This window comes from Echiichthys vipera, assembly GCF_963691815.1.
Source record: "Echiichthys vipera genome assembly, chromosome: 9".
Taxonomy (NCBI): domain Eukaryota; kingdom Metazoa; phylum Chordata; class Actinopteri; order Perciformes; family Trachinidae; genus Echiichthys; species Echiichthys vipera.
Window position 1 is genome coordinate 24,316,471 of NC_139834.1, and position 12,018 is coordinate 24,328,488.

General features: G+C 39.8%; 1 protein-coding gene across 1 annotated transcript in view; it reads left to right on the forward strand.

Moving 5' to 3' along the window:
* The window catches only part of nphp4 (nephronophthisis 4), a gene marked incomplete at both ends in the record, with an annotated part of 169,585 nt that overhangs the window by 94,394 nt on the left and 63,173 nt on the right, over positions 1-12,018 (forward strand). The window contains one exon of the mRNA XM_083919301.1: positions 9,149-9,286. Within this exon, the coding sequence (XP_083775427.1) occupies positions 9,149-9,286 (138 nt within the window). The remainder of the gene's footprint in view (positions 1-9,148; positions 9,287-12,018) is intronic.

Here is a 12,018-nt window from a genome sequence, read left to right on the forward strand (position 1 = left end):
CTAAAACATCTGCTCTATCAAGCAAGCAGAATTCGTTTTGAAAGGAAAATGTTTGTTTTCCACTGTGTGTTTTTGTTTGAAGTATTTCCACAGCCAATCAGGAGATCCTTATAGCCTGTTTCCAAGTTTTAAGGTTTAAACTTCAACCACATTTCCCCAAAAGGAGCAACTAACTTTGCACCAAAGGTGAAGCTTAAACTGTAAGAGAGAAAAAAAAACACATTGGTTTAAGTATGTGGCCACTGTGGCTGTACAGGTTATACAGCATAATAGCACATATAATTCAAAGATATCATCATGAGGCAACCTTACTGAGCAATTGGAACAGGGGGGTGATTTTTTTTTTCTTTTCTGCTCACTTTTATAATAAAAAAAGTGAACAAAATAACTGAGCTCAATTCAAGCAATCTGATTGGTTCATAGCCATGATATATTAACCACATACAATGGCTATGACTACATCAAGATATCTGGCTTGTCCGTGGTTTTTAATGTTGTAAATTGAAGCTGAGCACTGACTTTTTATAGTTCCTCTTTTGGCTCCAAAAACAACTACCTCACTTTTGTAGTTTAATTGAAGACCTTTCTGGCACATCCAAACATTTTGTTCATTTCACTTACTCAGTGTTTGTACTAGGCCATAGTCCCGCTGGTGATATGGTTATGTAAATGTGTGTGTCCTCCTAATCATGGTAATTTATTTAGTTGTTTCCCATAACCTGAGCCAGTGGAAGCATGTAGATACCTATAGACACAAAGTAGTTCCTGTTTGTTAAATAGGATTCCAACCAGTTTAGTACTGTGCCAGAAAGTCCAGCCTAGTTTTCCATTCAGTCTAGAAATATTTAATAAAGTGTCACAAAAAAAACCATTTGAAAGGAGCTTTAAGCTGACTGCTAAACATATGTAATAACTGAGTAAATAAGGGAGTAAAGCAGCATTTATTAGTGCCTTGACCGCTCTGTGCTCTCCAGGATTCTGCATAAAGAAATGAAACACTGTGTGAAGCCATGCCACTGCTGTTGGCAGTCACCCTGCAATTCATCGTGACTCCAGTGTTAACAGATACAGTCTCTATGTCTCCTACAGTATCAAAGATACTTTATAAAAATGCATTTGTTTCAGTCTTGAAAATAATTTTGTGTGTTCAACAAAAAATATTTTCCTCTTCAACATGACTGTCAGGCTCTGATTAATCAATGGCATCCTCCTCTGTAAACAAGCCGTAGCTCCGGCTCTGTCAGTCTGCATTGTTGGATCTGACAACTTTCTCTTGCTCGCATAAATTATTGATCCTTGACACTGTGGGTGTGCCATGGCGCAGAATGCTAAGGATCTGGTGGTATTTATAGCCAACATTTGGGAGAGCAACTGAGTCTGTTTTCCTGTGTTGATGATGATTTCTTGCATCAAGCTGCGGCCATGTTTCAAGGTCGTGCTCCTGTTCTGTCGATCCAGGTGGTCCTGTTGTCCATGGGCCGGAGGTGAGGCCATGTTTCAGTTTGTTGCTGGCAGAGGGCGAACAGCTGGCACTGTCTCAGTCAGACAGCAGATGTACTTTCAGCCTATTTTAAAGAATAGGATTCAAGATGTGTGAGCGTTGATAATTGTATGACTGCTATTTGTGAATCCTTCTGTCTTAACACTACAATGTGAAGTAAATGTCATAATAATCATGTCGTGGAAACTCATCTTAAGATTGATTGTTTTTTAATAATCATAAATAATTTTGAATGCCAATAGATTTCTGTTAATGCTTGTATTTATCTCATGATAATCACAGTTCAACTTGTAACAGAAAGAGGTGTAATAGCACTTCTATTTTATATGAAAGAAAAATATAGATTTCCTTTTAGTTACATTAAGAGTGACATGATGAATTTCCTGAAGTGTACCTTTTGATTTGTGGAACCGGAAACATTAGTACCTGTTAACAGTCATATACCGTATATAAAATTGTGCAAATTGTACTTTTACTGAAAACGATACGATTTCATCAGTCTGTAGCATCAAGAGTGACAGCTCAGAGAGCGTCTTTTTGTAAAAAATAAAATATTACGGTACCAGGATACAAATACATTCTATAATCACATAACAGACGTACACACAGTGGCTTTACAGACAGGACAAGTCTAATCTTTGATTATTTCTCGTTAGGCCTAAACTAGGGCTGAATGATTAGTATTGAAATTGCAATTTGAATAAGTGTCATTTTCATAACTCAAATGATTAACAGTGTCTTAACAAGCTGCAGCAAGGGACAGTTAATTTCATCTGCTGTAATGGCGACTCTCACTGAGCTTGTTAATTTTAAATCTGGGAGTTGGCAGGGCCTATAACACTTTTATCTGGTTTATATGATATCAGTGGCATTAAGAAGTGTGGACTGTTCAAAACAGACAACAACAAATGACGTATGATGTTCTTTGAAAAAAACATATCTTCTTACATTTAATACTATAGGCCTCAAATAAAGACAATAATTTAAATCACAATATTGGTCAGAAATATCTGATATTGTGCTCAAATTGATTTTTAGCCTAAACATATTACTGATATAAACATGTTCTCATATAACACATTTCTGTTTCTCTATGTTTGTTACCTTGAAAAACTCACTTTCAGGTTCAGGTTGACTACTGTAACAACTCATTTGTAAAACCTGTAGATACCCTATAAATGTTTAAATGTTTGGTTGTCATGTTTGCATTATCCCTGTGTGCTCCATTTGTATTTATTTTTAGTTCTTCTCTGCTATTTATTATTAGTATTATCTTTATTATTATTATTCTCGCTGTTCTTCATGTAGCGTTTCACTCTTTCCTGCACGTCCTCACCTTTCTTTTGTTAACGTCACACTCACACCCAATTATCGCTCATCACTCACTGTTCACACTTTCTCATGCATCTCAAATAATTTCCTCTTTTGTGTGCTTTGCCTCTCACTTTCACACATCACACATGGCGAGCTGGACTCCATGTCAAGTCCAGTCAGTTGTTATATTTACTGTGAATCCTTGGTTTCCAGTAATTGTAGGTTTTTGACCAGGAAAACTATTGAAATCTGACATACCTCTCCGGTCATGTTTGGTGAAAATATTTCCCTCAAAGCTGCACGCTTCACTGCTGCGAGAAAGATAAGAAGTAAAATAATATGAGCCAGTTATAGGTTATGGTTATTTTTTTGTTTGTTTGTTTTTTATTCTATTTTATTTGATCTGAGAAAAGGTCTATAGCAAATGGAAATTATTTTTTTTCAAGTTGGCAGCAGCACACCATGCTGTTATTGAGCCAGATAGTGAACTGAATATACTTTGACACTTCTCTACTGGTGGGGTCCACACATTCTGCCCGGGGGATTCAACTAGGTGGATCATGGTGATGCACTGCTCGTTTACTTAGTAGAAGGCCAGGTCAGGGGGAGGTGGCTCTGGTGTCACAACATCCGTCCCAGACCTCTGCCGGGGCTGCAGCGCATGGAGCTCCCTGGAGGCTTTCATGTACTTCCATGTACATGAAAGTTACCTAAATAGAAAACTTAGAGGTTAGCCTAGCAGATGGTGTCATTCTTTAGTCTGCTTATCAATTGTTTTAAAAATCAATAAACACAGATAATATTTAACCAGAATTTGTCGGGTACATTGAAATATTTTAGTACACGGAAACCCTGCATCCTGCACAGGTCTAGAACACACTATAACTTTGCTGTTCCTCCACCTCACACTCGCAGACTGACCAAAAGGAAACAGTCAAATCACACACACACACACACACACACACACACACACACACACACATACACACACACGCACGCAAATCCCATTAAGCCAGAATGTGAACAGATGATCTGCTTGGCTGTGAGGGCAAACAGAACAGAGTACAGAACATTGGCAGCCACAGCATTGCCACTACTAATTGCCTCTGCGTATTCTCTTGATGTGTGTGTGTGTGTGTGTATGCATGTGTGTGTGTAACATGTGCTATGGGTTAACTTGTGATGACTGACTGTGACAGCCCACTGGTCTTGACATTTTAGGATATTTTAAATTGTGAGGACATTTTGACCAATCAGCCAGAACAGCTCATTTCAGGGTTACGCCTACACCTAACACAGTGTTTGTGAGCTAACCATGTGTGAGTGAGTCAAACATATCTGTCTTGAGTTTCAGTCACATTTAGTGTGTTCCATTCTTTTCAACTGTCTTGTTTGTATTTTTACACTGAAAGAGAGAATTGTTGTAATGTGTTATGTAACCCCATGAGGAATGGGTCAGATGTCCGACAGAAATAAAAACTGACGCAATATATTGATATTTGAGAGTTTCAATATCCAACATATCAAAAGAAAAAATGTGATGAAACCCATGTTTCCAAGCAGACCAAAGGTTCAGGGATATTTCTACGATATTTTCATTTGATGGAACTATGCAGTCATCAAAAACATGCCGTCTGCTGTTAAAATATTTTACTCAGTGTAAACATCATATATCTTCAATGGAGATTTTGAATAAGCTGAAATTGTAACTGTCAGACGGTATGGAGTAAGATGATGATTCCAATCTTCAATCAAACAATTTGTTTGTCACATGAAATCCTACAAAGTACAATTCCAGTGAAATTGAATCCCATCAGCTCCTTCAACTTGTGAATGACTCATCATAAAGCAAAATGTGGCTGTCAGATCAGCACTCAAAGAAAGAGTCACTCGGTTGAGTGGTGCCGTCCAGCCCTTCAGGATCCAGCCAAGTCATCCCACGGGGCTTCTCAAGTCTGCAATCAGCCTGCAAAGCTCCGCGAGACGGCCCTCTAACAAAGTGGATCCACTTCCCCGCTACATCCTGTCTGTTATTTCTCCATGAGGGACAAAAAGTACATTTGCTTCAAGTCCGTTCCCTGAGTTTTCTTTTCTTTTATATGTTTTAACACCATGTTAAACAAAATATCAACCCTAACAGAGTAGCTTTTACAAACTTTAAAAATGTGTCTGGAGTAGAACTTTAAAGCTGCCTAAAGCTATGGTTTACCATTTGGAATATTGGTAATTATTATTAATATGGCGATTATGGTCCTGTAGTCTGACTTACACAATAAGAATAGCAAAAAGAACCAATAAAATCCAGCCGTAGGCCTGCATGGAAATTGACCAAAGCTATCCATCCGTCACAGAAGGCTCCCATTGGCTTGCACCCTCCATCCAATCCCCTCGTCTCCCCTGCTCTTTGTCATCTTGCCTTGTCCCCTCTAACTCCCCCTCCTTCTCTGTAAACTTGAGCGGCTAGTATTTAGCTTAGCAGCTTAGCTATCGGAGTGTCTATTGGAGGAAGGTTGGAAGAAAACGTAAGTCGACTGAGTAAAAGGCAGAAACCAAGAGGAAATGTGACCTATATAGGAGCCAAAGCCAAAGACGAGTCAACATTGGGGATTCCTCTGGCCAGTGGAGAAGGCTTTGCCAGGATTTTGGACCAAAGACAGATGCTGAGGCATCAGACCTTTTATTGAACAGGTCATTTTTGTGTTTTATTGTGGTAGATGTTACATAAATTGCCTCCATTAGTCTGTGCCAATACTGGCTTATGACTGTGAATGTCCCCGGTCTGATAAACTGTTATGTCAACACACACATGTCATCACTGTAACAAATGCATCTATTGATATTAACAACATATTCAAGTTACCTAAGCTCAAAATAGGTCATTTATAGCTGGTTTCTTCAGCTCACATACACAGTGTCGTCTCACATTAAAAGTTTCCCAATGCACCATTTATTTAGGGTTTCATCACTTCACGTGTCACAGCAGCACATCAAGTCTTTTATGTTTGATGTGTAATGAAGGGTTTGGAGTGAATGGGGATGACTGTTTGATCTATTTCACGGCTCAAGGGAATAAATGTAAATCAATGTAATGTCCTCACAAGCTTTGCAGAGTCAGTGGGTCTATGTGTGTCCAACAGTTCACTGGGTGAGTGAACATCTTCTCTTTTACTGCTCAAAATGGTTCAGTGCAGTCTCTATATTGTCTCCCAGAGTGCAATTTGTTTAGACCATAGCAGATCCAAAAGCACTCACAAAGTGTTAGAGGAAACTGAAAGACATATCCGGGTTATGGGGAAATATTAGCCACAAGCAGTCACAGGGTACTGTTTTGAATAACAGTGGAGCTTTGTTTCGCTGTAACTTCATAAAACAATATCAGTAATTGTCATATCAATGTTCGATTGCTGATTGATCTCACTTTTTTTTTTGTGTGACAATCAGAAGACGGTCAGAATTGCCTAAATTGTTGGCCTAATTAAGCCCTGTTTAAGTAAGAGGCCATAGATCTGGCTTATTTCCCAAACTGCGTGTCTGGTTTCGACAAAGGAACATTTCCTAGTGGGAAGGGACAAATATAGGGTATTGTATCAAATTAGAACTTAGGCAAAGTTTTGCATCATCTACTATTCAAACCATCAACCCCTCACTCCCATTTGGGGTGAAATGATGCGACTATTAATATGAAGTAGGAAAGTCTAGGGAACATTTGGTTGGCTCTGTTCATCAGTTTGGATTAGACATTTCCATGATCAAAAGGCCAAAGTAAGTTTCTCTCAAAGGATGTCTGAGCTAACACTTTGTCAAAGTGATTTCCTCAAGGAACTCCAAGCAGAACTGCTGCCCTTTTGCATTGAGGGCCGATAGATGTGGTTAGGACATCTGATCAGGATTCCCCCAGACACCTCCCCATGGACATCCATCTAGGAGGAAACCTCAGGGCAGACTCCCACAAGAGGTGTTATATATCCTGCCAAGCTAGGGAAACCACAGGATCTCTCAGGATGATCCAGAGGTGGCCAGGGAAAAGATGTCCTTGACTTACTTTGCTGCCTCTGCTAATCAAAACCAGATAAATTGTGAAGATCAGAGGGAATAACTTTTTGAATTTCTTGGTCAATAGGCAGTGATATTCTAAAAGTGCAGCTAGCATTGAATTAAAAGCTCACATATTGCTTTCTAAAGCCATAACACTTAAGTTATAATACTTGACGAGGTGTCTGAATATCGGAACATAGTGGAGGTGCAGAACAGCATGATGCAAAGCAGTCCTGACAAATGAGCATCAAATAATTCTCGTTTGAAATAGCATTCAATAAGACATACAATCACTGAGGGGAAAATTAATTATATCAACCAAAATGAGGCACACCATAATGTACCTTTTCACATAACTCACCACTGTTTTACTCATTCAGTCCAACTCATTACTTTCCAATCCAGATGACATTCCTTCAGTCTGTGTTAGGCTACCATCAATGAAACGCAACACTTCCTGCACAGGTATTTGACCATAACAGGCAATGTCTGTAACTGCAGATAGCCTTCCCTCTGCCTGGAGTATCTTAATTAGCTGTTTTCAGGACGATTCTGGGTTGCAACCTTTGGGTACTAAGTGTGTAGCCCCCAGCCTCAGCGGGATGGCCAGGTTATGAGGGCCACACTCTTTAAAAACTAAAACATAACCAGTTGCCAGATCGTAAGCACGCATCCAAGAGGAAGCTCCAAAATGGCGGACCCAGCACCAAAAGAATTTCAAACTTTGAATGTTGTGTTTACAAACATCAGTGGACAAATCCTACTCATTCTGCCATTAAGCCTCTTTAAAATCTCGCCAAATTAAAAACAAAATGCAACATTGATCCATGATTACTAAAACCACAGGAATCAATGACAATGATATGATTATGACTACAATGTTAATGCTAAGAGAAAAAAACAACATCAAATGGTGGTTTTGAAAGTGGTTTGGGAACTCTTGTTTGGAGACCTTTTGGTAAGGGGTTACAAAAATGCCGGGTGCTGATTGGATAAACCATCTTCTATCACTAACATACGGGCCAAATCAACCAATTAGATCAACAAAGCGTATGACGTGCTAACAGCGTCAGGGCAAAGTACGGAAAGTAAACAACATGTTGGTAAAGGATATTTGCCGTTTGTGTAATGCAAATTTGCGGATTAAATGCACAATCCAAGAGAGCGGCTTGCTCGATGGCTGCGCTCATCTCATCGGCGGAAGCTGGCATTCGTTTAAACTGAACAGTCGCTTCTCGTTGCGTCACACTTTGCACATTACCAGACTGATCTGCGAGTAAAATACAATGGAGCTTGCGAGATCAGGAGGGTCTCGCAAAGCTATGTTAATACAACCATTCACCCATATCTCCCTATACAGACTTTTTCACTATATAATAATCTCACTTTACTTCCTTCATTGCTCCTGTCAAAAAGTGTTGCAGGGATAACCTATCTTTGTAGGCCAACCCTGAAGATCCCCCTGGTTTCCTCAAAAAAAAGCTAAATATTTCCATTGGATTTAGGGTTATTTTAGAAAATAAGCTCTGTTGCAAACAAAGGTTTATAATACTTACACATGTTGTTCAGCAAGATGATCTTCACAAATCCAAACACATTTGACGTCCCAACAGACCTTTGTAGTCTAATTCAGCTACTTGTTTGCAACTGCCTTTTTTAAGACACATACAAGATTAAAAATTCACAAGTTGGGTATTTACTGAGGTAATATACAGTGTTACAGGAATGAAGCCTAAAATAGCATTCTTTTACAATTCTGTTCACTTGTCTTGAAGTCAGTGTTTTTTTAATGGGGTTTTGGTTAGATGCCTGTCTTGTACTGTACTTTTAATGACAATAGCATTGCGAGCCATGCTGTTCGTTGCAGAGTGCAAGTGGTGTGACCCTGCTGCTCAGCTGTCTTTGAATCATATTTTACTATTGATAAAAGTCTGCATTTGGTGGTTATTGATGTTTATTGTTTGCCACCCTTATCTAATATATAAGACAACTATAAGAGTCAACAATAATTCTCAATTGATTAGCTACATTCTCTTTAGTTTCCAGTTGAAAGTTTTGAGAAGCGAGAAGGGAGCAGACAAACACTTCAGAGCTGGACCTGCTGGGGGATGACAGGGTTGAAGCATCGTGGGTGGAGAAGCGGGTGGAGTAAGAAAGGCTTATCAGGGCTGAAGCAGTGTAATGGTCTGCCGTTGTCATCTGAGACGGCACACGTGTCTCTCTGGCGTAAAGTATATTCCTGAGCCCTGTTGTTCATAATCATAATAACACTGAATCATTTGCATTGTTTCTCTGCAGCTCTCACTGTCTCAGCTGGCAGCTACTTCACGCTACCCAACCATCAGCCACTCCAGCTCGGCGTTGCCTTGGCAACAGTCGTTTCCCTCTCTGCTCTATCCTTCCCCGTTGGCATCGGCCCACCAGCTGTCACATGTCGTAAGATTTACACCCCCGTACGCTCACACACACACACTCACACTGAGGAAAAAATCGTAGGTGCGTTGACACACATAGTGCACATTCCAACGCAGCAACACTTAGTACACAGCATACACGGCTTCATACATCCCCAGGTTCAAAGACACACTCATCTTTACAGCACACAATGAGACACACAAATTTGTTCTGGTGAATACTGTATGGAACTGAAAGGAAACAAGAAAACTCCACCTGGTACCTTACATTACATACCATACCATACATTTGTGCCATAAATCTTTCTTATGTCTAAGTTATTTAGTGTTTGCTATGTTTGCAACAGCAGGTTGTCCAGATGAGGGCCTAAGGGATGACCCTGTCAGCCATTGCAAGAGAGGTTGGGTGTCCCAAGTCTGGGATTTCAAGAATATTGAAACTTTACATAGACACAGATTCATTTAAGCCCTCTGAAAATGCTGGTAGTCCACGTAAAACAAGTGCACAAGAAGAATGGAGGACAGAATTATGCAAAGACTCTCATTGGGGAATTGGTTCAACATTGCAGCTGGATTTGCTCGCCAGTTCAGTGCTTAACAGAGCAAGGATCTGTCTTGGCACATTGTCTTGCCGTTTAAGACTTTTTGGATTGAAAGCCCCCTCTGCAGTAACCAAACCTCTCATCAGCAGAAAGAATAAAAAGGCTAGACTTGCCCTTGCTGAAGATCATGTTGTGTTGACAGAGGAAAACTGGTCCAGAGTGCGCTTCAATGATGAAAGTACGTTCAGTTTATTTGTGTCTGATGGGAAACATTATGTTAGGCGTAGGACTGGGGGTAGACTGAATCCAAAGTGTGTAAAGAAGTCAGTTCAATTTGGAGGAGGAAGTGTTGTGGTTTGGGGGATGTTTCCTGAAGCAAGAGTTGGGCCTCTTGTACAGCTATGTGGCAGGGTAAATTCAAATGCTTAGGTAAACCTCCTTTGGCAACATGCTTTACCTTCACTGCAATTGTGTCCCAATCAGCCCACAATTTACATGCAAGACAATGCCCCCTGTCACACTGCAAAACAGATTAAGCAGTTCCTTAAAGCTAAGAATATTGAAACAATGAAATGGCCAGCTCAGAGTCCAGATCTAAACCCCATAGAGAACCTCTGGAAAATTCTTGGTGACAAAGTAATGGCTAAGAAACCCACTACAGTTACCAAATTATGGCAGAGACTGCAAGATAAAATTAACCAAGATCAAACCAGAGCAGTGTGAGAAACTAGTGATGTCATGTGAACGCAGATGTGCTGAAGTCAATCAAAGCAAGGGCCTCTACACTTCCTATTCATTTTTTAATCCTATAACCCTGAGAAAACATTGTTTAAATCTTTACTTCTGACACACTGGTTACTGTTCTCTAAGTTTCCTCACTGTTTTCTTCACAAAATAAGGGTTTTTATTGAAGTACCTTAGTTATTTAGAAAAAAACAAACATGCCAGTACAGCAGTGGTATAGCCACAGCTGATATTCTTTGAAATTCTCAACAATAAAATACAACAATATTTCAGAATAAATCAAGTATTTATACTTTGTTCTCTTATTTTGATCTCCACCATACCTACAATACCTTCATCCTTATGCATATTTGTCTGACACCCAAACCACCTCAACAGGCACCTTTCAATCAGTGGTTCTACTGCAGACACCATCTGAATGTCTGTCTGTGTCTTTGTGGTGAACTTAGATGCCCTGCGAAGGAAACTCATTTCAGTGGCTTTATAGGTTTATTTATTGTCATTGTACAACATGGGGCTACACAGCAAGAGGCAGTTGCAGTCCTTTTATGCTACACAAGAAAATCAAAATCAGTAGCGTGTTCCTGTAGTGGATCTCTTTTATTTTTTCATCAGGAGGAATGTAAACAGCAGCAACAAAAATATGGCTACCATCTTGACATAAAAAAATAGACATCAGGGATACATTGTCCATCAACTTTGACTGTGTTAGTGTATCAAGCATCACAATCCCTGTACTTCCTACCGCAATGTTGATGGGTGTATCTTTTCCATAGGCCATACATGCTCCATCAACAAAGGCAAAGAGACAAACAAATTTAAACAAAAGTAATGTTGCCAATGTCCCCCTGTACCACTGACAGTCGGTCCGATACTGTAGTAGACTCTCTGGAAGTCAGCAGAAAGTGTACTTGAGGTCGTTGCAGATATTATGAATTGTGCATTAGGATAGCCCTTGGCGCTCTGGGCATGAGTCTGTGAGTCTACAAGTTCAGGGAAGTCTGGATATTTGGATTCAGTCTGTGAGTCTATTCGTTCTTACAGTAACTGTAATTCAGTATCAGTAGTTTGTCTAAAAGATGTCATGGAACTTTCCACGTGTATACAGTAAATTATTGTTCCATTTCTTCATACGCCTTCTTTTTTTAAGTTTTCGTCAGTCTTGTTTATTATCACAGTGACTTGTGAGGCTTTTTCAGAGCTGCACTGGCCAGTCCACCTGCTTTTACGCCTCAGCACCGCTAAGAAGGACTTTGCTCATATTCTAACTAGACAGCAGTAGCTTTAATGGGTTTTCTCCCATATTTCATGCTGGAAATCCATATAGCTTAAGCTATGATTCATATTGCGGGACTAATCCAGGAACTGTGGATCAGGCTTATTGGAGATAACAATATAATCAGACACACAAATGGCTAAAAAAAGACACAATTCAATTTGGTTTTGAAAGACTGCCTCAGTCATACTG